This window comes from Syngnathoides biaculeatus, chromosome 6, assembly GCF_019802595.1.
Source record: "Syngnathoides biaculeatus isolate LvHL_M chromosome 6, ASM1980259v1, whole genome shotgun sequence".
NCBI lineage: Eukaryota > Metazoa > Chordata > Actinopteri > Syngnathiformes > Syngnathidae > Syngnathoides > Syngnathoides biaculeatus.
In genome coordinates, this window is record NC_084645.1 from 14,829,803 (window position 1) to 14,855,697 (window position 25,895).

At 40.9% G+C, this 25,895-nt stretch overlaps 1 protein-coding gene across 1 annotated transcript in view; it reads right to left on the bottom strand.

The window, feature by feature from the left end:
- b4galnt4a (beta-1,4-N-acetyl-galactosaminyl transferase 4a) overlaps positions 1-23,508 on the bottom strand; it is a 192,261-nt gene extending 168,753 nt beyond the window's left edge. The window contains exon 1 of the mRNA XM_061822634.1: positions 22,226-23,508. Coding sequence (XP_061678618.1) covers positions 22,226-22,367 — 142 coding nt within the window. The 5' untranslated portion in view covers positions 22,368-23,508. The remainder of the gene's footprint in view (positions 1-22,225) is intronic.
- Positions 23,509-25,895: the final 2,387 nt, after the last annotated feature.

Genomic DNA, 25,895 nt, shown 5'->3' on the forward strand with positions numbered 1-25,895 from the left:
AGGGACAATTCAGTGTCTAATTAATGTTGCATGTTTTTGGGGCCCACACAGGCATGGGGAGAACATGCAAACTCCACACAGGCGGGGCCAGGATCGAACCCTGGACCGCAGAACTGTGAGGCCAACACTTTACAGTTGATCCACCGTGCCAACTTGGATTCAACAATGTTTAAATATAGAATGAGGCGACATGTGTCTGGCAACCTGGGTGTAGATGATGATTTATGCCTCTTTATTTTCCACTGATTTGTCCTTGAAACATCTTTGCTTTCTTGTTCTATTTTGCTCCTTCAGTACGGTAAAGGTTTACCAAGTTTAAACTACAGACATACGGTAGGTATATCAAACTACGACAACACAACAAGTGCATCAATATATCCCCTTGCCAAATACACTGCAATAATAGTTGAGTTTGCTAAATTAGGCAACTAAAATAGTAAACACAGCTACCGAGGTGATGCAGTGCAGTTTGAGACCAGTGGAAGCTACACTCACAATAATGATATTTATTGACAACAAATAATAACTAATGGAGAAATGTTAAATTAATACATTTCTGGAGCTGTCAATTAAACAGGGCATAGAGTTCTTGCACGACAACTGATGTTATGCTGGTGATCGTATTGTTCTGGCCGATCAGTCTATTCTCAAGTCATTTTTTAATCAATGCTGAATCACAATGCTTAAAGAGTACAGCCTATTTCATGGGGAGAATAAAATACATATTTAACACATTCTTCACTCCAGGGAGCTATGCATGGTTTATTTTTGGAGCTGACAGAGCTGTTCTTTAACATTGTGGACATTCAAATCTCAATGGAGACGAGCGTCTTCTTGATATGAAGGACGTGTTGATGTTGCTGAGGGCAGCAGAGAGTTGTCATGAGCCTGTGAAACCAGATTGCCAAAGAATCTCTGTCAAGTTCTAGTTTGTGCGTGCATAAGCGTGGGCATGTGTGATTCGCTGACTCACACACAGTTGCAAGTCAAGCTGCTGACAGGTGAGTGCCATGGCAGAGCACTGATTTCAGGTGGTTTCACTGTCATTTGTGTGACGGCTTGAGTGCAAAGAATCACAGATGCACACTGCACACACACAAACGCGCACACTGAGGGCACCTACCCTGATTTCATTTGCATGAAACCAAACTGTAGTTCAGCACTGATGTTCACACATTCCTACACCTTCACCACGACAACATTAACATGGGTATAAAAAGAGCTTCAGGTGGAGAAACAATGTGTTTTCGTTGAAATGCGATGAAGCTTCATTGTGCAGTGTCATACTGTATTACACTTTAAGCCCCATTTGAAACACATTTCAAGTGACAACTAAAGGCTGAAAATGTGCCATTTCCTTTTTTTTTTTTTTTTTTTTTTTTTTTACACGCTCCTCCCAAATGCGACCGTGGGGCACATCTCAGCGCTTCCAAGCTAAAACAGCTGAAATGGGAGATAGTCACACAAGAAATTGTGTGTGTGTGTGTGTGTGTGTGTGTGTGTGTGTGCGCACGCATGCATGCATGTATATTCGTGCATGTAGATGCATGCATGCATATGCGTGTGTGTGTGTGTGTGATCCCCAAGGGTGCTGGTTACCACGACCCAGAACGAACTGAATGAAGACAGCAAACAAGGATTCTCATGTAGAATATGAATGAGCAGCACGAGCCTGAATGAGATGGGTGTGCCAGTGTCTGCATGTGTGTGTGTGTGCGTTGCTAGCAGGGGTAAAACCCACGTAGAGTGTGGCCTGCAGTGGGGCACAGGTGCTACATTCTACATACACATCACACAAAGTATTGCTATTGCATCACAGACAATAATGGGTGGGATGGAACGTTAGGTGAGTGTGAGAGTGCACTGCTTGCACACCTAGCAAACCGCTGGGGGAAAAGCTAACAGATGAAAAAAAAATCTTTAATAAATACTTAAATAGAACTTTACTTCATCAATTGGAATTTGAATGCACATTTAATGTCCTTGTCATAAACAAAGGAATTTTCTGACTCTCTGGTCCAAATAGTCTACAAGTACTGTATTCTCTTGCAGAGGGTAAAACTACATTCAAGCTTCCAAATTAGTTGATCATTAAGAATTCTGTTGATTTTGTGAAAGAGGTGCTGTTGCTTCAGACTCAAACGGTTTTCAATTTAAAGAATGTCCTCTGCTATCTATGTATGTATAGTAATTAATATTCACACAAACATTACTTTATTAAGAAAAAAGATGTTACATGAAATAACATTTGTAATTTTAAGTGACAGATAGTTATGTCATAAATTGATAAAATACATTTTGTTCAATCCCATCCTTAATTGCAAAGATCAAATAAATTCAAGTTAATCCATCTACATCACAGCTAGGCATTCTAGGGCCCGCGGGCCACATCCGGCCCTATGGCTGAACCTGTACGGCCCGTGTGAGGCCAATCATGAATTAGAAACTAAATCTAAAAAAATATATATATGTATGCCGTGCATGCAAAACAGCTGTTTTGTTTTTATTTTGAAAAGCATTGCATTCGTATTTATTTCTGTGTGGACTCAAGTGGGAGTGTGAGCTGTGAGTGAAGATAAACAGCAACGACTGATGCTAGCTAGGTTACCCTCAAAATGTCAGCTCACCGCAAGAAAAGAAAAGTTGATAAGTGTCAGGATTGGGGTTCATGAAAGCAAGGAAGGCAAGGCAAAAAACATGGAGGATCCAAGTGCAGGGAAGTAGGGAGGGGAGGCAGGAGTCCAGAAGTCTCAAAATGTGTACATAATTTTCAAGAAAAGGCAACTAATCAAAGAGAAAAAATTAAATAAACGTGTAACTGGAAACAAAGCATAATTGGTAATATAAGGGACATGACCCTGACACAAACAATGGACAGCAAGAACTGAAAGAAACCAGCAATCTAAATAAAGAAAGTTATGAGAACAAGGAACACCGCAGTGGCTGGAGGTATCTGATTGGTCAACACAAGGGAGGAGGTTCATGAGAACAGGTGGTCACAGCGAAAAGAATGAGCAGACAAGATTGGAACACGGGAATGCATTTTGAAAATTAAATAAGACAAAACAGACCATGACCATAACGACAAGACATGGACAGCTAAGTACTTCTTCACAACAATCAAAGGTAAAGCCATGTGCCTAATTTGGGGTTCACAAATCGCTGTGTGAAAAGACTGGGATTTGAATCGCCACGACATGACCAAACCTGAGGATGAATACAGAAATCTGTCTGATGAAGAGCGCACAAAGGAGTCTAATGTGTTGCTCACAAAACTGCAAAGCCAACAAGGATTTTTTTTTTTTTTTGACAAAAAACGTTACACACCCAGAGATGCAACTGTCAAGATAAGTTATGCCATTTTTCAGAGTTTATTAAGGAGTGCCTATTGGACTCCGTTGCACTGATATGCCCGGAGAAAAAAGGTTAGAATTTGGGAAACGTTGCACTCTCCCGACGCACAGTAAGGAGGCGGGTTAAGGACATTGCTGGAAACTTGGAGCTTCGGCTAAAGAACAGAACGACTGGCTGACTATTTTTTCTGGCATTACAGGAGAGCATCGATGAATGTGACACTGCCAAACTGCTCATCATCTTTCTAGGGGTATCGTCAGATTTTCAAATCGTGGAGGCGCTAGCAGCAATACAATCGTCAGTGAAAGGGACCACCATTGGGAGCGACTTGTTCACATGTCTGGCATGTTTTGCCAGCTCGGGACTGAAATGGGACAAGCTGGCAGGTGGAACAATGGAGGGTTTTCCAAATATGACTGGGAAGAATTTCGACCTTTGAAGAGAATGAAAGACGGGAAGAAGAAGAAGAAAAATTAAGATGAGCCTCTCTTCCTCCATGCCAAATTTCAGCTTTTACTGGCCATAAGCAACGCAAGACAAAACTTTCATCCTGTTTTCAATTAACTCCTGCCACAGTAAAAGTTATACTTCCCAAAGATTCATGATTCAGCAAAAGCGCAAAGAGTAATGGGACCCACACTGGGTGTGAAAATCACTACCGGTATTTAAAAAGCCGATTTCATTTCCTCCATTCGAAGCAGAGGTGCTGATTGTCCCAAAAGGAAAGAGTCAGTTTTTTTGCATTTAGGAACAGCTTTGATTAAAACCCAAAAAATAAAAAAAAAGAAAAAGAAAAAAAACATTCATGGCAGCCTGTTAAAACAATAAAATTACCTTGGCAGGCCTAATCCACAGTTGTACAGCTAATTGTTCTGGCACTTGAATGGCAAACAACAGTTTTTAAAAATTAGTAATGCGGGCAACACTGAGTGGCCCCGGAGATTCACTTTGATTCTATCGACATGAAAACAAAAGAGAGCTTTTCAGATGGCGGCACTGGAAACCGGTTATCACAAGTGTGTTTGTAGAGTGGTTTGTTTCACAGGAGGAAATGCTGATAATTTGGAGCTGCTGCCCTTAGCTGCATGGTTTGAAACAAGCTACAGCTCTGAGCGACGATTTACTGTTACAATAAATGGATGCTGGTGAAAAATAACCAAAAACTTTCAGATTGACAGACTAGATACTACCAAGATGAGCTACATGTTTTCATTTCGCAGGTCTGTGATTGGCTGGCAACCAGTCCACGTGTTACTCTGCCTCTCCCATAATCTCTCCTGGTATAAGACCCAGATCAACTATTGCAGTCCTAATGAGGATAGGCGCTATAGCAGATGGATGGATGGATGGATGAATGGATGGATTTACATTGCAAAGTCATCATCTTAATGACAAATGTCTACGAACCGAGATGCTGGTTATTGTAAAGCTACACCCTTTGGGAACGCATTACGAAAAACAATTTCTTACAAAAATCTAAGCTCATTTCTCTTCATCCACGACTGTTTAGTTTCTGTATACAGCCAGCAAAGATCCTGTCCTGTAAAGACTTAACCATAATATTCCAGCACAGGCTCCACAGTAACTCCCAGCTTGATTATCAGTTGAGCTATCAATCCATTCCTAGATTTATGATCAATATATCATCATCAATTAACGGTAACATCCATGTTATTAAATGGATTCGTTTAAAATCTGAAAAAAAAAATAAAGAAAGTAGATAACGAGAGGCCAACAAAATCTTTTAGCAAAACTACTGTATGTGATACTCTTTCATATGAAATGAATTGGATAATACTGTGTAGAAAATTGAGATAAAATGGAGATAGTGTTGGTGTCATTTCTATGGATCCACATCAAGTGATATATACAAGTAGAATGTTTTGACTATTGGTGACAGTTGAGCATTTTGAAATACTATATTCTACAATTGTTTAGTAAAACAATTGTAAACTATGGATAACGGCGAGATGACAATGTACATTTACATACAGACTGCCTACAATTACTGGCTCACCGGCATAGCGTATACTTTGTAGGCCTACAGTACTGTACTTTCCCCTAGTATACAACTCCTGATATAAAATGCTCAGATTTTTTGCAATGGACTGTTCACGGGTTTGTCTCAGAGCAAGAACACACTAAATGATGTCAAAGAACTAACAGCAACCAAGGCCAACTGTGGTGTGACCTCATGTCTCCTACGTCTGAGCCAAAAAGTTGCACTTAAACTCATCACAGCAGATGGTTGACTCCCATGTCCAGTATGCTCACATGAGAGGAAACGACTCTGTGGCAGCGGGTTGTGCACATTATGTTGTTGAAGAAGAAACACAGAAATGCATTAACATTAATGACGAAAATAATTACTGTTTGCATAAAACCATGCTGCTTGGGTTGTTCATGAAGCAACCCGACTTCAAAATTTGGATGTTTTACTCGTGTCTTTGAATTCTCACTAGTGGTTGTCAAAACAGGCCCAAGAGGTCAGATTGTTCAGGAATTACACTTGCTGTTTTTTTTTTATATAGTGGTTTTATTTAGGCGGCACGGTGGCACAGCTGTAGAGTGTTGTTCTCACAATTCTGAGTGAGCCTGTGTGTTGTTTGTATGTTATCCCCGTCCCTGTGTGGGTTTTCTATCTGCACTCCGGTTTCCTCCCTCATCCCAAAAACATGCAACATTATTGGCCCTAGGTGTGATTGTGAATGCGGCTGCTTGTCTCGCTGTGCACTGCGATTGGCTGGCGACCAGTTCAGGGTGTACCCCGCCTCCTGCCCGTTGACAGCTGGTCGGGTCGGCACTCCCCGCGACCCTCATGAAGATAAGCGGCAAAGAAAATGGATGGAACTTTCTATATACTGTACCTGCTTTGTTACGACCCTCCTGTTTCTGTTAAATGCCCAGGGTATGCTTGTTTTGTTTTTTTTTTGGGACAAACAACTACAAAAAGACAAAATGGGACTTTCTTGGGTAAGTGCAAAACAATGTGACTGAGTCATAGGAAAGAGAGCCTTTATACTGCAGATTTTCCACTATTAATCTGCATAATTGAATCTGATCGTGATGTTCAATGTGTACTTTGGAAACTGATATTCACCGTTGTACAACCACCCACACAGACATGCAAGGTACATTCAAATCTTCTTCTTGAGAAACTACTTTGATGCAGTGGATAGGGAAATGATATAATACAGCAGTTTAACAGAGAAAATTCAACAAAGGAACAAGCACGATTCATATTTATTTTTTTCCAAAAGAGAGTCGTGTGAGGACTGGCAACCCCCCACCCAGATCTGGTCCACAAATAAATATTGTAGTCATAAAACGATGCAGATGGCAGAGCAACTTCAAACATCTTTGATCAGAAAATCTAATCCAGCAGGGTTTCACTTTGGCAAACAAGCAGAAAAAGTTGGAAAATAGATTTGAAATGACTTGATGATTTAAAAGTGTGAAAACTTTATTTTAAAATACACTATCTTACAATAATTTGTTCTTATTCTGTCCTGGGGTTTACCTATTTAAAAATAAAAGTCATTCAAATTAATTGGGATTCACCAATTCAATGATGCATATATCTTAAAAGCCTTGAAAAGAATCGATATCAGCAATAATGGCCTTGTATTTACTTATATGCACTATCGCACTACACCAGTGCTACTACTTTATTCATGAGAATTGGTAATAGAAAACTCCGCAACGCTGATCCCAACTCGACTAACCTACCTTATCTAATTCTTCATCATAAATCATTGCCCCACACAGACAGACATGACCTCTTCCATTAACCACGAGCAGGGAAAGCTCATTCAGGGCAACAGGAAGCACCTGGACTTACACTATTTGGTGATTGATTGGAATCCGCCAAGCTCCAAATCGCTTAGAGAAACGCAACACCGGAGCTGATACCGCCCGGCGTTGCACACAGACCCCATGAAAGAAAATCCCTCTGTAGAGGTGAGCTGTAAAGACCAGGAGCCAGCTAAAGCACAGGGAAGCTGACAAATCCCATCACGACCAGGATCATGCCCGTCCACAGTCAATACTCTTACTGCAATCCTGCCTCTCTGACACTTCTTTCATCCTCCTTCACTCTGACATTATTTGTCAGCAACTACACTTTCCGCTTAGTAATTAACGCCCTACGCCTCAGGATCCCTCAGCAGGGTCAGTTTGAATTGTACAACTTTTCTGAGTATCTTCTTATTGGTTTTACAGTAGTTTTTTTCTTGGTAAATATATAATTGTGAGCAGTTATCAATATTAATTATGTAAAACATTTTTAAAAAACTGTCTGGTCAGGACTACAGCACAACTGACATTTTAGAGAACCATTTTATTGTATGCCACTCAGATAACCCATGGTATAGAGTTGGGTTCATTGATTTTATTTGTGACCAAAACACAGGTTCAGGTTTTATTTATCTCTGTCACAATGTGTGTTCTACTAGTACATGAGCTCTGGACATGGATCAAAAAGGCATTCTCTTTGTACGATTCTGAGGAAGTTATAAGGTACAGTATGCGGTTTAAAAAGAAAACACTTTTTGCCTTTTGTTGAAACTGTCTCTCTAACCTGAAGGTAGAATATAAAATATTTAAATAATATTTTTCAAACATCGTTCATCTCTTGTCTAATTTTATGTTTCTAATTTCAATTATTATTTTACACATGGGGCAACATGGTGGAGGCACTGGTTAGATCATTGGCCTCATAGTTCTGAAGACCGGGGTTCAAGTGCCGGTCCCGCCTCTGTGGAATTTGCATGTTCTTCCCGTACCTGTGTGGGTTTTCTCTGGGCACTACGGTTTCCTCCCACATTGCAAAAACAAGCATTAATTGGAGACTCTAAATTGTCAATTGGTGTGATTGTACATCCGACTGTTGTTTGTCTCTAGGTGCCCTGAGACTGGCTGCCAACTGGTTCAGGGTGTTCCCTGCCTCTTGCCCGATGAGAGCTGGGATAGGCTCCAGCGCTCCTGTGACCCCTGTGAGGATACATGGTTCAGAAAATGGATGGATGAATGGATTTTACAACTGATCACGTTGTGAAAATGATAGTCAATCGGAGACTAAAGACAGGAAACATAACCAATTAGTGTGTCAATTGCACAAACCACCGTACCAAAAGAGCCTTGCGGGGACATACCACAGCCTCTCACAAAGAACGTTAGTACAGTTTCTTGGTTAGAAATACAGTACTTAACTCCAATTAGCAATAAAAGTTACAAGTCTTTGTCCGGTCTTGAGACAAATGTAAAGTAAATATATACTGTATAACAGTGGTGTCTCTGACGGGTGTATATGGCTGGGCTTGGAAAAGCCCCATGTTTGTCACATGACTGTTCTCATGGAGTCATCACATAAGTTGCTCAGCTCTCATATTTTGAATTGATTATACATTCCAATAACTACTACATCAAACCGGTACATTTAATGTTTGGCAAGACTCCATCTTGAATCAGTCACACTATAAATGCTGCAACTGCGGGTGACCAAGGTGCACCCTGACGCAGGCCAGTACACTGATCCCTTGCTGGATCTTTTTTTTTTGACAAAGTTTAGTGAGCTAGGGTTTTTCTTCTTTGGGGTGGGGGGGTGGGGTGAAAGGAGGCTACATTAAAATCTTGCTGGCAGTTTGAAAATTGTTTACTCTTGTTTTTAAACCTGGTGTTTCTTTTGAATAACTAGCAATACATGCACAGAATCATGAAGTGGATCATGCTTATTGATATTTGTTGTGAGAAAGAAGGATTGTGGGAAATTGTCAATTTTTTTATCTTTTTATTTTGCTGTCATTGTTCCATTTATGCACGTGTACTAAAACGGCCTTGCCTTGTTTTGGGACCAGTACACGAAGCCTTTTTTTAGCAAGCTCCATGTCTGTTGAGAGTAACACTAAATAATTTACAAGACTACAGTAATCATCATCAAAAATGTGGAAATTATTCCTTTGTTAACTATTTTTCTGTTCTTGTCTTTGTTGTTTCCTTTTGCTGCTTCACCAAAATTCACTGCATCTAAACTGCATAATGATCCAGCCATCAGCAAGTTGTCACGTCCCATCGAAGCGAGAGTAGGACCCAAATGCAGGAACTCGGAAGACGCGAGGTAGTTCAAGAAGAGACACGTTTATTATATGCAGAGCTAGGGGATCGAGCAGGCAGTCCGGTGCAGCAGCGGTAGTTGGGACGTCGGGCGAAGAGAGCAGGTGAGCGGACAGGCAGGAGTCGGTACACAGGAGAACAATCAAAGCAGGCAGAAGTAACGAAGGAGTCAGGCTTACAAGGTTGGTCGGAGAACAGACGAAGGTCGGTACACACAGGTTCAATCAGGGATACCGGAGCACACGAACGGGACATGAAGATCAGACGAACTGGCGGCGGCCAGTTGTCATCTCGGTCATATAAATCCACAGCATAATCAGGCTGCATGAGGCGCAGGTGTGCACCTTCCAATCAGCGCACCTGCGCGGACACCCGCACAGCTCGTGCTGGAGCGGCAGGATCATGACACAAGTGACTACATTTGCTAGTACAAAATTATTACGTAGCAGTAGATGAACAAACAGAACAGACTAACAACGAACAAAACTGCAGTTGAGATTGACTTTTTGAAGGTATTGCTGATATCAGATCACGATCAGAATATGCCTGTGCATGTGCATGTCGCCCTTGACTGCGTAGGACAAGAGTTGATTACAAGCCACAGATGTATCCTTTCCTGACGCATTATGCTCAGTGCGAGACGGGCATCCAATCTTCAGTGCTGTTCTACTCCCCGGGTGCAGAGAGCACGCCAGCAGGCGCACAGTGCCGGCATTCAGCTACTTCCTCTGCTGCTCGCCAAAACGCTGAGGCCAAAGCGCAGAAGGACACGAAGAGAAGGGCAGAGTAGCACACAAATGTTTTGAAAATTCAGTCCAATTAAGGTAGAGAGCTGTTATCTTGTCGGTAGCCTAAAATTCATTAACACACATTTTAAAATGTATTTTGTTGGTTCATTCATCTTTCGCTTACACTCCCATCCTAATATTGGCATGATTTATATATTTGTGAATAGCAGTGTGATGATAAACTCTGTATCAAAATCACCAAAAACAACAATTCAATGGGACACCTGGTTCGTAATTCTTCACGATCTAAAAAAGTTCAGGAAATTTGAAGATTTGGTCCTCTAATCTTCCATTCTTTTGATAAGGACATTTCCAAGATGTTGTTGTCGAATCTTTGTCCACAGTGTTGGAAGCATAGGAATTGTCAACGTATACTGACATTTAGATTAAAAGAAAACTAAGGGGTCAAAAGCATGAATTGATTAAAAAGTGTTTCATGACTTATGTCCATATCATGTCATTATTTATATCCACAATACCCTGGATTGTCTCCATTTGGGCCAGGCGGCTCAGCCATCTACGTGCAGTAAAGTTGCAGCGCTAGTTGGTAAATGAGTTCCCTTCATCCTCACATTGGAATGACTCAGAGAGATTTACTGTGTGGTTCAGATAAGCCATGGTGTAGATTTATTGTTGAGTCAATGACAGAGCTCACATCTTCCACCACTGCTACTATTGCACTTCAATCCAATCAAACATTAGATTGGCGCCCTCATGGTGACTCTTATGGCACTGACCTTTTTCCAAATGAGACCAAGATTCTAGATGCTTCTGATTAAATGTCTGTTTCACATATAAGGCATTTTCAATGATTAAGTCACATTAGTGTATTCCCCACAATCTGGATTTGGGGAGGTTCTCTGGTCTCCATCTGTCATCATTCTATATGATGCAAGTGGGAAGTTTACTAATTGATCAGTGGATTTTTTACATTGATCAAAAATACTCCAAGTGGTGTTAAAGCATGACCAAGAGCTTTGTTTCTTCCCATTCTGATACAACGTCATGTTTAACTGGGCCACAAGGGAGGGAAAAAAAAAAAAAAACATTCCAATTTTATCACTTGAACCGTGTAGCCTACGAATCTCAAGCCTATCAGTAGCCCACCTAAAATATAAAACGTGACTTTCCCGGAAATTGCTTCTTCCTGAACACTTCGGTTGCTTTGTTCCATTATCCTCTCTCCATTTTACTGCTGTTCATTTTCATCACATGGAAACAAGTTTCCCCTCTCATTTGAGAGAGTCACTTTCCTGGACCTATACAGGATTTCCACTGGTTCTTAATACTACCAGACAACTCTTCCATCTAAGCAGCTTTTTCTTTGACCAAATTCTCTCTTTCCTAATGACGAACATGTCCCAGGTTAACATTACGCAAGGCGAAGGCCGAACTCTACAACAACTGGCCCCCTCCTAATAAAAGTCCTGACTATGACTAATAACTGCCTCGACTATGATATTGGAGATTCCATTTGAACAATATAAGTTTTAAACATCTGTACTCGTATCTACCACTATAACGTGCAACCAACCTAAACTCTTCTAAAGAAAACCAATTGTTTTTGTTAATGACAATAACCACTCTCATGTAAGTCAGTCTTGGAAATCCGTTACAGTACATTGTTGAGGTAAATTGTGCATCTAACAGTTAATACTGAGTCATAAAATAGCCACTAAATAAGTTAAAGTGTAAGATCAAAATAAAAGGGGATGAATAATTACTATCACTGTGCATGTGAGATATTTACTAGAATTTACACAGATTTGAAGTGCCTGATGAGATCGGCCAATAATTGGCATTTTTTGCTGGTCAGCCAATCAGTTTTTTTGTCATAATGATGGATGTCGTGAAGGAAGACATGAGGACAGTGGGTGTTAGAGAGGAAGATCCACGAGATTGGCATAGATGGATAATGACACACTGTGATGACCCCTCATGGGACAAGCCGAAAGGAAAAGAAGAAGAAGAATTCGCCGTTCCAATCAATGACTTCAGTGATCGGCTACAAGAAAGACATTTACTCTGCATTGCTGTTGTGCATAATATATCTGAATCCAAAAGCTTGTTTGTTTTTATGGAGTAGTACATATATCGTTTTTACATGTCTTTTGACACATTATTGTAAATATCTGACGATCAATAAAGATGATTTTTAAAAAAATGCCGGCGGCATGGGAAGGAGAAGATGGCTGTGAAACATGATACGTAATGCGCGGATCAGATTACAAGACAAATTTGCTCTTTCGCGATTGCACTTTGTCAGACTACTGCAATAAAATCTTGTATTACGATACCACCACATCCCATTTTTAATGATCATGGGGCTTTACCCATTTAACTCAAACGCGACCAGATCCATTTATTACTCTGGGGATGACAACACGAGTGTATCGCGCTGACTGTATTATAAGATGCAACTGGGGAAAAAAAAACATGTGCTGGTGGTCACTGGTGCTAAGGACAGGGAAGAAGTTTCATGTAAGGCTTGGTTGAGGTATGTTCATGTACTTTAATACGTTACAGCTCGCAAGCCATCAACAAAATATTACGTAGCCTAGCAAGCTAGACCTACCGCTCATGGATGTGTCTAAACATCCCGCTGTGCTGTTGAACACGTGACATGACCAGGGCAGCAAATTCCAACCTTTTTAGAGCCAAGGCGTATGCTTTACAATTGAAAAATATTACAGCACACCACCACCAAAAAAAAACGTCACAAAAAGTAGATAGATTAATTGCTCTATGTACTTACTGTCATCTAATAGTCTGTCACTATGCCTCAATGGCATAAATAGGTGAATAAAGACTCATTATTTATTGTTAATATATATGTTTTAACAATTAAGTACACAAGTATATACAGTAAATGAACAGGTCATTCAAGTAGACTCATTGCTCTTTCTTGTGTCTTATCGTTTTGTTTTGTTTTTAACTCGTTGATGGGTCACAAAAATCCTTATGTAAAGCCTAATATTTACAAACCCTGATATCAAATATATGCTTGTGGCTCAAGACTTAAGATTTGTTCTGCTCGCCACTGGTGTTATTGCAGCTGTAGTGACTGCAATAGGTGTGGAATGTATATTCAAATTTTACAGGAACAGGCAGAAATGTTTTGAAAGAAAAAAAAACATCATCATCTTAATCTTAAAAGTAGGCTTTACAGATGCCAAAGTTTCATGGAACATGGGAAAGGGTAGTCAACATGAATGAAGGACAAAATGCTGTGAATGTATTAAAGACTTCATTTAGCATTTGACAAACACAATTCTTCTGGTTGAGATAAAGCTGACCAACCGTGAGTACCACATGAGCTAAAATTAGGGAAGGTGACATCAGAGGGCACGGTTACCATGACAGCAAGGCAGCCGGCGGGTATTGCTGTTGCGATGCAACAACAGGCCAAGTTCAAATTCAACTGCAACAATATTAATTGTTGAGCGGTGGGTGTGCTGTCGTGTGAATGAAATGTTGGTAAATCAGTTTTATAACAATATGACACATAGAGTTGTATTTTATTGGGCTGTTCATGATGTTCTATAAAACCTGTAACTGCTTCAGCTGTGCTAAAAGAAATAATCCACCCATATGTCGCATATCTCTCTGCACAACCAAGCAGCCACCCCGACTTCATTTCTCAAAGGAGTCAAATTTTACTACAGTGCATATAATATTGTACAATATAGACAAGCAGTTTTGTGTTCGTGTCTGTGCACTGACAGTGGACATGTGATAGTTAATCAATGGAAGCCTGTATGCAGCATTCACAGCACCCCTCCTCCTCCTTCGCCTCCACCTCCTCAGAGGACCTGTTGATGCTCGGAGACAGGGGGGCTGTTGTGCAGTTGGGTGGCCGCATAAATGTGCCACTCATCTAATATGGACTACTGTGCTGCCTGCCAACACATTGCTCATTTAAATTCTGATTAAATAAAAGGACAGTGGAGCTACCACACATTGAGAAAAGTATGTTGATATACTTAAAGGTCTTCTGCTTCTCTAATCCAAAGATTCAAGTGTTTTTTTTTTTTTTTTTAATGAAAATAGACCAAAATATGCACAAGAAATTGCTCAGTGCTTTTTTTAAAAGCTATGATTCCTTCAGGAGAACCAGGTAGGCTGTGTAATTGACTCGCAAAGTCATTATCTTTAACATAAATGTGACGTGTGAAAGACCTTTGACAAAAACTTCCATAGAATTTGGTATTGAAACAACATTCTGAATTCTCAATATGCCCCATCAGCAGTCCAGGATTAAGGTGTTTTATCTATCGATCAATCACAGAAAAAAATGAGTGACGAAGCATGATGCTGTCAGACAACAGACTATTCTATTTTGCAGCGGTGTTCGCGGTTGCCCAACGTATACAACATATTTAACTCAAAGTCACCTCATAAGTCCTCTCTCACCTGTAAATTCTTCTGGTCATGACTAGAGTCACATGTTAAACAGTGTGAATGATGCACAGAAACTATGGTAAACTTGGATCTTACAATTTATAAGGCCTCGGCTCTGATGGCATAAAGCTAAGTTGTGCTGAAACTGACTTCTGAATTTCCATCACAATAATTCAGCAAAAAGAAATGTTTATGTATGTATGTATCGTTAGACAATCACAACAGGTGACATAAAATAGACAACATTTACACAGACCATTTTTTCACCTAACCTAACCTTAACCAAACCTTTGGGATAAAGGAAGATGCCTAAAGCCTACACAAGCTCACTGAGGACATGCCCGTTACACACAGCAGAGCCTGAGCTGAGATTCAAATCTAGGACATCTCAGCCGAGAAGCAGGCATACTAACCATTATCACACCATGCCGTAATGTTGGATACAACTGAAAGAAAGAAAAAAAAATACAGCAAAAAAGTGTATTCCAAAAAACTTGCATAAAGAAAAGAGCAGAATTTTTTTTTTCCTACATAGTCCCTCAAGATAACAATAAAGGAACCACATCAGCAGTAGAGAGTAAAAAAGTGGATTGATACTGTAGTGCCTTTTGATGGTAAAATGTCATGAAGTGGACAACGTGCAAGCTGCTGGATGCAGCATGCAGTTAAGAAAAAAATGATGAGTTTGGTGTGTGATGGGGGGTAGCGGAAAGAAATGCCACAAAATGGGCATAGAATAGTGCAGTTTAGTGAAGCTTTGTTATTATTATTTAATAGTGCTAGGTTTGTACACCACAGCATTACAACAACTTAGCATTTTATTTGTAAAGGCAACATTCTGATTGAATCCAAATTAAAAGACTGTTAGACTTCATTCCATATTGAAAACTCTTGAAAAAAAACAGAACACTTATTTTTAAAAATCATGAGGATAAAAAATGTGTTCCTGTTTTCTGTGTGTTAATTTAAAGGGATAAACACACTCACGCAGTTTGTTTTGGAATGAAAAGGTTTGCCGTGAGAACTTAAGTGGCAGAGTATGAAAGCCCCCTCTTGAAGTTTGCCCCCTTTGCGGCATGTTGACCAAGCTTACCCGTGCACACACCTGCACACTGAGGTGAACTGTGAAGAACTTCACAGACTGTGGACGAAAACAACTTCCTCAAACATGTTTTTCCCTCCAAAGAAGTCACAGTCAATCAAAATTAAACACATAAGGATTACACACTCACATAGAGAACAGAAAAGGTCATACTGCTATATTCCTGCGTTTGATTGAATGTTCTGAAAAGTAACTAGAGACATGTTCATAGGCATAAATGATTTACTGTAATATGGAAAGATGCTCTTTCAGAACAATGCTATTTGAGTTTGCCTCGACTCTCATCAATTATGCAGTGCAACTGCCCAACAATAGTACAGAAGGATGTAATTAAGCTAAATTTAAAATGCAAGATAATGATCACTAAGAGACTTTGACAAATGTTCCTCCAGTAAGTCAAGGTTGGGGCATTAACAGCTAGACCAGTGACTCTTACGCCAGGGTGCTGAGGGAAATTATCCAATGTCACTTAATTTGTCAGAAAATGATCATTTATTAGTTACAAATGTGTTCGTTCTTCTACTTTTGTATCCACCTGTTGCCATTCATGAAACGGATTAATGACTTCATTTGAGTATATCAGCTCTGTGTTAAATTTAACAGGCCAAGATTTCACACCGCGTGAAAGCGAGACAAAATCAACCATCTTTATTTCGGCAGAAATAGGGGACCAAACCATTGAAAGGCAGATGTGGGCAGGGGTGGGAGCAGTGAAATCGTGACTAACATCTGTAGAACTGTCACATCTACAGTTAAATAAGCGGAAGTAAGTTCATCATTTCACATAACCAAGACAGGTACCAATGAATACTCATGTGGAGGGACTGCAAAACAGACTGATATGAATATTTACGCGCCTCTTATAGGCCCATTTTCCGTAATGGCTACATCTCATTTAGAAACCCCTTGGTGCAAGAGGGGACATGTTATTCGTAAGAGGTTAAGTGAGTTGACCTGCTCACATGCCTGCTTAATGGAAGACGGTCAATTAGACACACACAGACCTGCAGAGCAAGGAAAGCTCCCTCCAATAAAGGACGATTGCAGCAAGGGCATCAAAAAGACATTTTCAGTTTTTGTTTTTTTGTTTTACAAGACGGAAATAAAGAAAGAACTTTCCTTCCCATTGATACTGTTAAGGTTCACGTTACACACTGACAACATTCTAAATCAGTAGCCAATGTCAAAACCACAGGATACACAATGACACACCTCCTTTCTTAACCAACTGTTTTTTTCATTTTTTCTCTTAGAGTTTGAAGGAAAATGTCTTACATTTTTAAATCCTACAATGGTTCAAGCAAAAAGAAAAAAAAAAAAAAGTCATTGATGGAAATTTGCAGCCAACATCATGAGTGACAAAGGGAAACGATCATGTGTGCATGTGCTTGGACTCCGATATATACAGAGGGACATCGTCATCATTGTGTATCAATTTACAGCAACAGCTCCACCAGACATGCGTCCATGTAAAATGTGTAATAGCATTGAATACATTACATATTGATCATTAACTACTGGGAGCAGCAGCTTATATTGGAATCCATCAGTCAAAAGAACCAGCAGGTTAGAGATGGAACCGTCTCCCACGTGCGAATGACATGCTTGCTGCAAAGTGACCACATCGTTAAAGCTCTGCTGATTTTATTTCAAAAGGCAATGGTTTGTAGTTGCTGTTTGAGTTTACAGTAAAAAAAAAAAAAAAGTGTTCATAGATGAGACAAGCCTTCTATGTGTGGTTGTGATTATTTGTGTTAAAAATGTATGTATTGATTGAATAACCATGGTGAATTTATGCAACACCTCCAACAAATTCTCTTCTATATTCCCATCTCATACAGTGAATTTCCATTTACCTTGTACACTATACTTGTATACTGTACATGGAGCAGCCACATCAATATGAGCACATCCACAGCAATCTAATGAGGTCCAACAAGAAAGGCTGTACCCACCACCATCTGCCAATCCGCCCACTCAAGTAAAAGTATTGTTAAGTTTACAGACAAAATAACATTGGTGGGGTTGATAACAGGGGGAGACGAGACTGACCGCAGGAGTAAGGACCTGCAGTCTGATAGGTGATCTGCTAACTCTCTGAACACCAAAAAGAAAAAAAAATTCATCCTAGACATCAGGAGGCACAGGACATATACGACTCGAATCAATGTCAACCGCGTCGAGATGTTCCACACTTCACCGTCCTGTGCACCATGATATCTGATGACCATAGCAGCCCTTTGACCATCAAGAACATTCAGACAAACTGCATCACAGTGTGGTTCTCCCACGGCACAGGGAAAGAAAGAGTCATTAGTTGCTCCCTCCCAACCCTGAAGAACATCAATGGATCTGGTCACCTCAAAAGAGCTGAGGGAATCACAGGTGACAATACCCATCCGGCACTCTATCTCTTTGACCTGCTGCCCTGTGGCAAGGGCTTTCAATCCATCCAGAACACAGAAAGAGCTCAGACACTGAGAGACAGTTTCTTCCCACAAAGCATCACTCCAATGTATTTACAACAACATCAGCACTCAGCCAATATGGCTCCTACTTTTAAATTCAACATCCCAAACTTTGCTGCACTGCACAAAGAACACGTGTTCCTTACTGCCATTTGCACTGCACATGTAGTACTGTTTACTTTGTATATTCAACACCGTTGACTCTGTTGCTACTGTAGATGTAACATGCACCTTATACTGCAATCTTGACAGCAGAATTTGGTATTATCGACTTTGCATATTCAACATTCTCAACGCTGCAGCTTCTGCACACATAAAGTGTATCCTACTACAAATTTTGTAACATCTACTTTATTCATTTATCTTTGTTGTAGTATGTGTACCTCAGTAGTTTTTAATATTTTTAATTCAAATTTTTCATTTATTTTGGTGGTTTTGGAGTCTTGACATACAAATCTAGAATTGTACCTGGACCTTATTGTATCCACCCATAAAATGACAATAAAGGCTTTTTTTATGCTCTTTTTTATAAAATGCAGTGCTTCCCGCTTGAGTGGGATGGTTTCAAATTAAAAGAAAACTTGCCAAATATTTTATCATAAATTAAATATTTCAATACAAATATTCAATCACTGAATAACTAAATAAATTGAACATTAAACACTTATAGGGCTCTCCACTAACTCTTGACATTGATTGATAGGACTGGATGTATAGTTTAACTTAAATGCCATATTATAGCTGTGTAGAAAATAAATTGAAAGTTACTTGAGTTGTATCTGCAAAATATTACCATTATATTATTATTCTAGTATTATTATTTATTTATTTACTTTTATATTTTGGACATTGACATTGTTAACACACTATCCACATAGATTTTACATCTTACACGTCTCATAAGGAATAGTTCCTATAAAAAGAAACGTCTCTTGTTCTTTTTGCTATGTCATTCCTTGTTTTTTGTTTTGATTGTCGTACCAGGGCAGAACCGACTTCTTTTTCTTTCAGCCTGTCCCGTTAGGGGTCGCCACAGCGTGTCATCTTTTTCCATTTTAGCCAATCTCCTGCATCTTCCTCTCTAACCCCAACTGCCCTCATGTCTTCCCTCACCACATCCATAAACCTTCTCTTTGGTCTTCCTCTCGCTCTTTTGCCTGGCAGCTCGATCCTCAGCACCCTTCTTCCAATATACTCACTCTCGCCTCTGGACATGTCCAAACCATCGAAGTCATCAATCAGGAATCGGGCTGAACGCTGAACTCATCTGCAAGGTTTTGTTTGTTTGCTTGTTTCTTTTAAACAAATATTGCCATTGCGATCTAGCACATAATTTTCCGAGAGGAGGTTCGTTATCTTCAACATTGTTCTCAAAACACATAAAATTAATTATTTTCTAGTATGACCTACACATCGCTGAATATAGCCCACACGCAAAAAAAAAAGTTTTTGGCCAAGCCGAAATGTTTTGATAAAATAATGTAAAGACCAAATCTTTATTTTACCATTGAATTGTAAAAAGGAAACACTTCAATTGCAGTAGCACATTGACAATGATTTAACTTGCTTCCTTGTAAAAAAGGAATACTGTGTAGTGACGCTCTTACTAGTAGCAGCAGAACTGCTGACAGGAGGAATCCTTTTCATCACCAAGATGTAAGTATAAAAATGATTCAAATGGTAAACTATATTAAACCTTGATTCATGCTCTTATCAATTACAGTAAACGTGCTGCATTGATTCAATGCTCAAGAAGGATCTTCAGGACTTTATACAGAATTTTCTAAAATTCAGAGTTATTCGTTGAAAATAAACATTCCACTTCTTTTTCTTTCGACTTGTCCCATAAGGGGTCGCAGCAAGCTTCTCTTTGGTCTTCCTCTCACTCTCTTGCCTGGCATACTCCATCCTCACCATTCTTCTCTCACTGTTTCTCCACTGGATGTGTCCAAAGCATTGAAGTCTACTCTCTCTGACTTTTTCTCCAAAATATTTAATCTTGGCTGTCCCTCTGAAGAGCTCATTTCTAATCCTATCCAACCTGCTCACTCCTAGCGAGGAGGAGGTTACTTTCAGCTTGTCCCTTTCGGGGTCGCCACACCGTGTCATCTCAGATGAACGCACATATATGTTTGGCACAATTTTTTACGCCGGATGCGAGAAACTCAATATTTTCATTTCTGTCACCTCCTGTTCTGCTTCCTGTTGTCTCTTCAGTGCCACCATCTCTAATCCATACATCGTGGCTGGCCTCACCATCATTTTATAAACCCTGCCTGTCATCCTAACAGGGACCATCCTGTGAAATAACACCTGACAGCCTTCTCGACCTGTTACAACACATTTCTGGACTTCTTTACCACATTCACCATTGCTCTGGACTGTTGACCAAGTATTTAACATTCTCTAGACTTGCTATCTCTTCTCCCTGTAGCCTCACTCGTCCCCCTCCATCCCTCTCATTCGTGCATATATTCTGTTTTACTTCAGCTAACTGAAGAGAGATGGGACAGCATGCTCAGGACCCTTGTGAGTATTAAGCGGTACAGAAAATGGATGGCTGGATACTTTAGCTAATCTTCATTCCTCTCCTTTCCAGTACATGGCTCCACCTTTCTGGCTGTTCTTCCACATGCTACCTGCTTTCCCTGCATATCACAATATCATCTACGAACATCATGGTCCCAGGGGATTCCAGCCTAACCTCAACTGTCAGCCTATCCATAACCACTGCAAACAGGAAGGGACTTGAGGCTGATCTCCAATGCAGCTCCACCTCCACCTTAAATACCTCTGTCACACTAACAGCACACCTCACCACTGTTCTTCTGCCCCCATATGTCCTGTACTATTCAAAAATACTTCTCTGTCACTCCAGACAAAGACAGAATGTCGCTCCTTCAGACCTTCTCTGTACCTTTGCACTAGCATCCTTAAGGCAAATAATGCATCTGTGATACTCTTTCTAGGCATAAAGCCATACTGTTGCTCGCAAATATTCATCTGTCCTGACTCTAGCCTTCACTGCTTGTTCTCTTGACTTCACTTTGTGTCTCATCAACTTTAATCTTTTATAGTTCCTACAGCTCTGTAAATCACCTGTGCTCTTAAAAATGGGCACAGCACACTTTTCCACCATTGCTCAGGCATAATCTCATCCACTACAATTCTGTTGAACAAGCAAGTCAAAAACATCACAGCCACCTCTCTGTAATGCTTCCATACCTCTACAGATACAGTATATCATCAGGACCAACTGCATTTCCATTTTTAATTCTCTTGGACTATGAAGATAAACATTAATATTCTAACTCTTTGGTGGTAAATGTTAGTTGGGTAACTTTAGCTGTCAGACAATTGTAACAGATTTGAAAGAAGGGCAAAGTGGTGTAAGTTACATAAGTAGGCTTGGGGAGGCCCTGACTATGTTTGCCGTGGGCCACCAGATGATAATCACACCATTTTGGCATGACAACAAAACTGTTATCCATTTTGACATAATTTCCACAGTCCCAAAATCTCACACTTTTCAGAATAAAATTCCTACATTTTCACAAAAAAGTCTATATAGAAATATTTTACACATTTACATCCTCCATCCAGATTTATTCACAGATTCAAAGCAGTCCAAGATTAACAGACAGACAGACACACACATACGCAGACACAGACAGAGAGACAGACAGATAGATAGATACGCATAGATATTTTGTACATTTACCTCTTCCTTTCACATTTCTTGACCGACATACAGTAAACATTCAAAGGGAAAGTGTCACGTTGTACTACATCTCAACAATACAATTGATTACACGGCTCTTCAGTTAAGCGACAGCTCTTAAAAGTTCCCACTAAATTTCGTACAGAAATTGCGTTTTGTTTTTGTGAAAAGAATGCCTTTGTGTGCGCTTCAATCAAAGGGGCATCATCATCTTTTGGGAAGCCCATTTGCGCTGAACCTCATAAGATCGCCCAATGAAGTGATCCTGATTGCATCCTACCTTTTCCGTAGTTAAAGTGGAGTTTGATGGTCTTGCCCTGGTGTATGTGCAGGTAGGTGAACCACACGGCCGAGGTCAGCAGCACCAGGAGCAGCAGCAGCTTAAACTGCTTCCGGATCTTCTTCACGGGGAAGCGCAGCATCCTGACTCCAACATCCTCCGGGTGGCGGCCCGAGAGAGTCACAACGGATCCGGAGGAGAGCGTGGACGAGCTCCAAGGTGGCTCTACACTCCGCGCGCCGCACTTGGCTTCATCGTGGGAACAATAGCGTGGAGTGGTGGTCTCATTGACTCCTTCCACCGCGCGGTGACAGCGCTACATGGGATCACGCGGGGCTGTAACCACGCCTGTGGCTCTCATGTTGCGAAGCTCCACGAGCTCGCGTGGGCCAGCGGGGAAAAGGCAGCTGGTTAAGAGGAGTGTGACCCTCGAAATAAAATAGCAGTCTGGCGATAATCTACACAAATCCCCCCGCGGTGGCTCAAGCCTTCGCCGATTATTGCAGGATCATCTGTGTGGAAATGTCACGGAGCGGAGGACAGTTTGATGAAGCCATACGCTTGCAGAGCAGATGTCCCACGTTGGAGTAAAAGGAGAAGGGAAGCAGATGAGGAGATGTGTCAACATGTCACAGCTCCATCTCGAGAGAGGTGGGGGGGGGGGGGTGAAAGCTTGTGAAAGTGAGACCGGAACGGGGAGCGTCTTTTTATTCAAGTCCCGGGAGAGGAGGGGCACCCGGCTGTCACCACGCTTAACACTTCACGCATGCACCGCAACAACTGGGCTCGTGCCATCGCCTTTCAGACGTAAATTTCACTTCGAGTTGTCCGGCTTCAAATCCACGGTGACCATTACATTGTGCTTCCACGAGTGCCTATATTCCGCGGCAGGTGCGTTTTACCCAAGACGGTCAAGGTACCGACGTTGTCCCTTAAGATTACAATAAAAGAAACACACTCAATTGACGGTGGAGTCTTAAAAGAAAAAAAAAAACGCACACATAATGATTAAGAGCTCCTGAAAGACGTACGTCGCCTTTTCATGGTAAAATGTCATGAACCGGATAGCGTCGACAAAATCCCCCTGTCACTGCGTGGAGCGAAAAAACAAAAACAAAAAAAAAATCTGACGAGATTCGTGGAAGGGGAGGGTGGAGGGGGACATCAGCAAGCGATCTACAAAGTAAATGTAGCTGGGTCGAGTTTAGTGTCAATAAAAGCCGTAGACGTTGCCGCTTAAGCTCTGGACGCCAATCAATTGAGCATCTGAAAGGTGCAGAGCAACCTACCCTGGGAAGATGAAGAGTGACACATACAACAGCCAATTAAAACGCGGAGAAATTGATCAAGGGCGGAGCTACAGAAGCAGTGATCGACCTTAGTGTTTTGTTTTCCTTCTGTTGTTAGTGGGTTTTTTTTTCCTTCTGTTTATTTGTTTTGTTTGGTTTTACCCGAGTGGTTCCTTATACAAAAGCTAAGCGAGCCTATTGAATATTTCAATTCGACATAATTGATTATGGACCTTTAATTCCATGAAATGCATTTGGAGCCTTTAATTGATATCCTGCGAACCTTTTATGAAATACAAAATCCCATGTATCTACCACCACAACGTTACACATTATGTCACAGATTAATTTCACCTAAATATATAACACAAATCGTTGCCTTTCGTGTATGCTTTTGTTATTCAATTTGCAGCGAAAATTATTACTCCACTTTGCAACTCATTAAGATGCTCGTTAAAGGTAATTACATAGGAAGTAGTCGGTGAGGGGTGAGTAGGTAGCAACACTCAAGAGGCCGCGCTCAGTTTATCTGCGCACTGCTGCCTCCTTCTGGCCAAACGCTCGGAAACGCGTAAGAACCTGTAAACCTGTCCAGGAAAACTTTAGATCCAAAATTTAAACGTATAGGACAGGTCAAGCCAGCGTGGAAATGTATGTATAATTTTTCCTGGCAGTAACACTTACTCATAAAAAAATACGAGTACAATACTCAGCTTTCAGGATGAACAATTACAGGTGAAATTATTTTTTGCCTCCTCTAAACATTTGGCTAAACGCGTAAACGTTTTAGGAGTTTTTTACACAACTTGGTGTTCAGTATTAAGGATCTGTATGATCAAATTCACACCATGTGTTTTTATCTATGAACATTACAATTCCAAGAATGTTTACATCTATGCCTTTCTGTGACTTTTCCAGTCTCTGCATCCCTTTTTTGCAACCTGCTGAGACTCTGCATGTGACACCCCACTCTCGTGTCCCCTGCCTTCTGAGAATATGTTGTTTTGAAATACCAGAGTACTGTTGATCAATCGTTTGGTGTGACCTTGATCACATTCATCCATTAATTTCCTGCTGCTTATCCTCACTAGGGTTGCTGGCATGCTGGAGCGAATCCTGGCTATTTTTGTGTGAGGGGAGGGGTACACCCTGAACTGGTCACCAGCCGATTGCAGGGCACATTTAAACAAACATTTGCAGTCTCATTCACACTTGTGGGCAATTTAGAGTCACCAATTAACCTTTCATGTACGTTTTTGGGATGCGGGAGAAAACCACAGTACCCAGAGAAAACCCACGCAGGCACGGGGAGGAAATGCAAACTCCACATAGCCAAGGCTGGATTTTAACCACAGTCCTTAGAACTGTAAGGCAGATGTGCTGACCAGTCGCCGACCGAGCTGCCTCATCTTGGTCTTGTGATATCAAAATATGAGCAGAATGATCAAGAGGAGTCTTTGAATACAAATTTCAGTCAAATCAGGAAATGTTATGGTCCATTCATGGATCAAACAACAATTTATGCAGAAAGTACTGAAACACCAAAGAGTTGCACTTGTGCATTCCGAAGCTTCGAGAAGGTCAAATTTCACCAGGTAAGGTTCTATTACATTTTACATTTTTTTTGTGGAATTTCCCCCGAAAGACAATACCCCTAACTTTTTGTGACATGTAAGGTTCATGCAATAGGAATTTACTTAAGTGGTTGGATCACTACTGATGCCTCGAATAATATGGTGCCCTGCGATTGGCTGGCCTCCAGCTCATGTTGTACCTTGCCTCTCACCAAAAGACCGATAGGATAGATTCCATCTCATCCAGGACCCGAATGAGGATAAGTGACACGTATGAAAAAAGATGGACGGATCCACAGGGCGGCACGGTGGTACAGCTGTAAAGTGTTGGCCTCACAGTTCTAAGGTCCAGGGTTCAATCCCGCCCCCCCACCTGTGTGGAGTTTGCATGTTCTGCCCATGCCTGCGTGGGTTTTCTCTGGGCACTCCGGTTTCCTCCCACATCCCAAAAACATGCATTCATTGGAGAGACTAATTTGGTCTTAGACGTGGTTGTGAGTGCGGCTGTTTGTCTCTGTGCCCTGCGATTGGCTGGTAACCAGTTCAGGGCGTACCCCATCTCCTGCCTGTTGACAGCCGGGATAGCCTCCAGCACTCCCCGCGACCCTCGTGAGGATAAGCGGCAAAGAAAATGGATGGATGGATGGATGGATCTGCGCACAATGATGATATAGGATTTAGAAGATGTTGACTGTGCCAATTATTTGGAAAGTGTCATGAGCATGGCGGTGGGCAGAATCCACTTTGGACCCCTTTGGAATTCAAAGACTACATCATTTAAAAAAAAAAAGTGCATTTTAAACACAA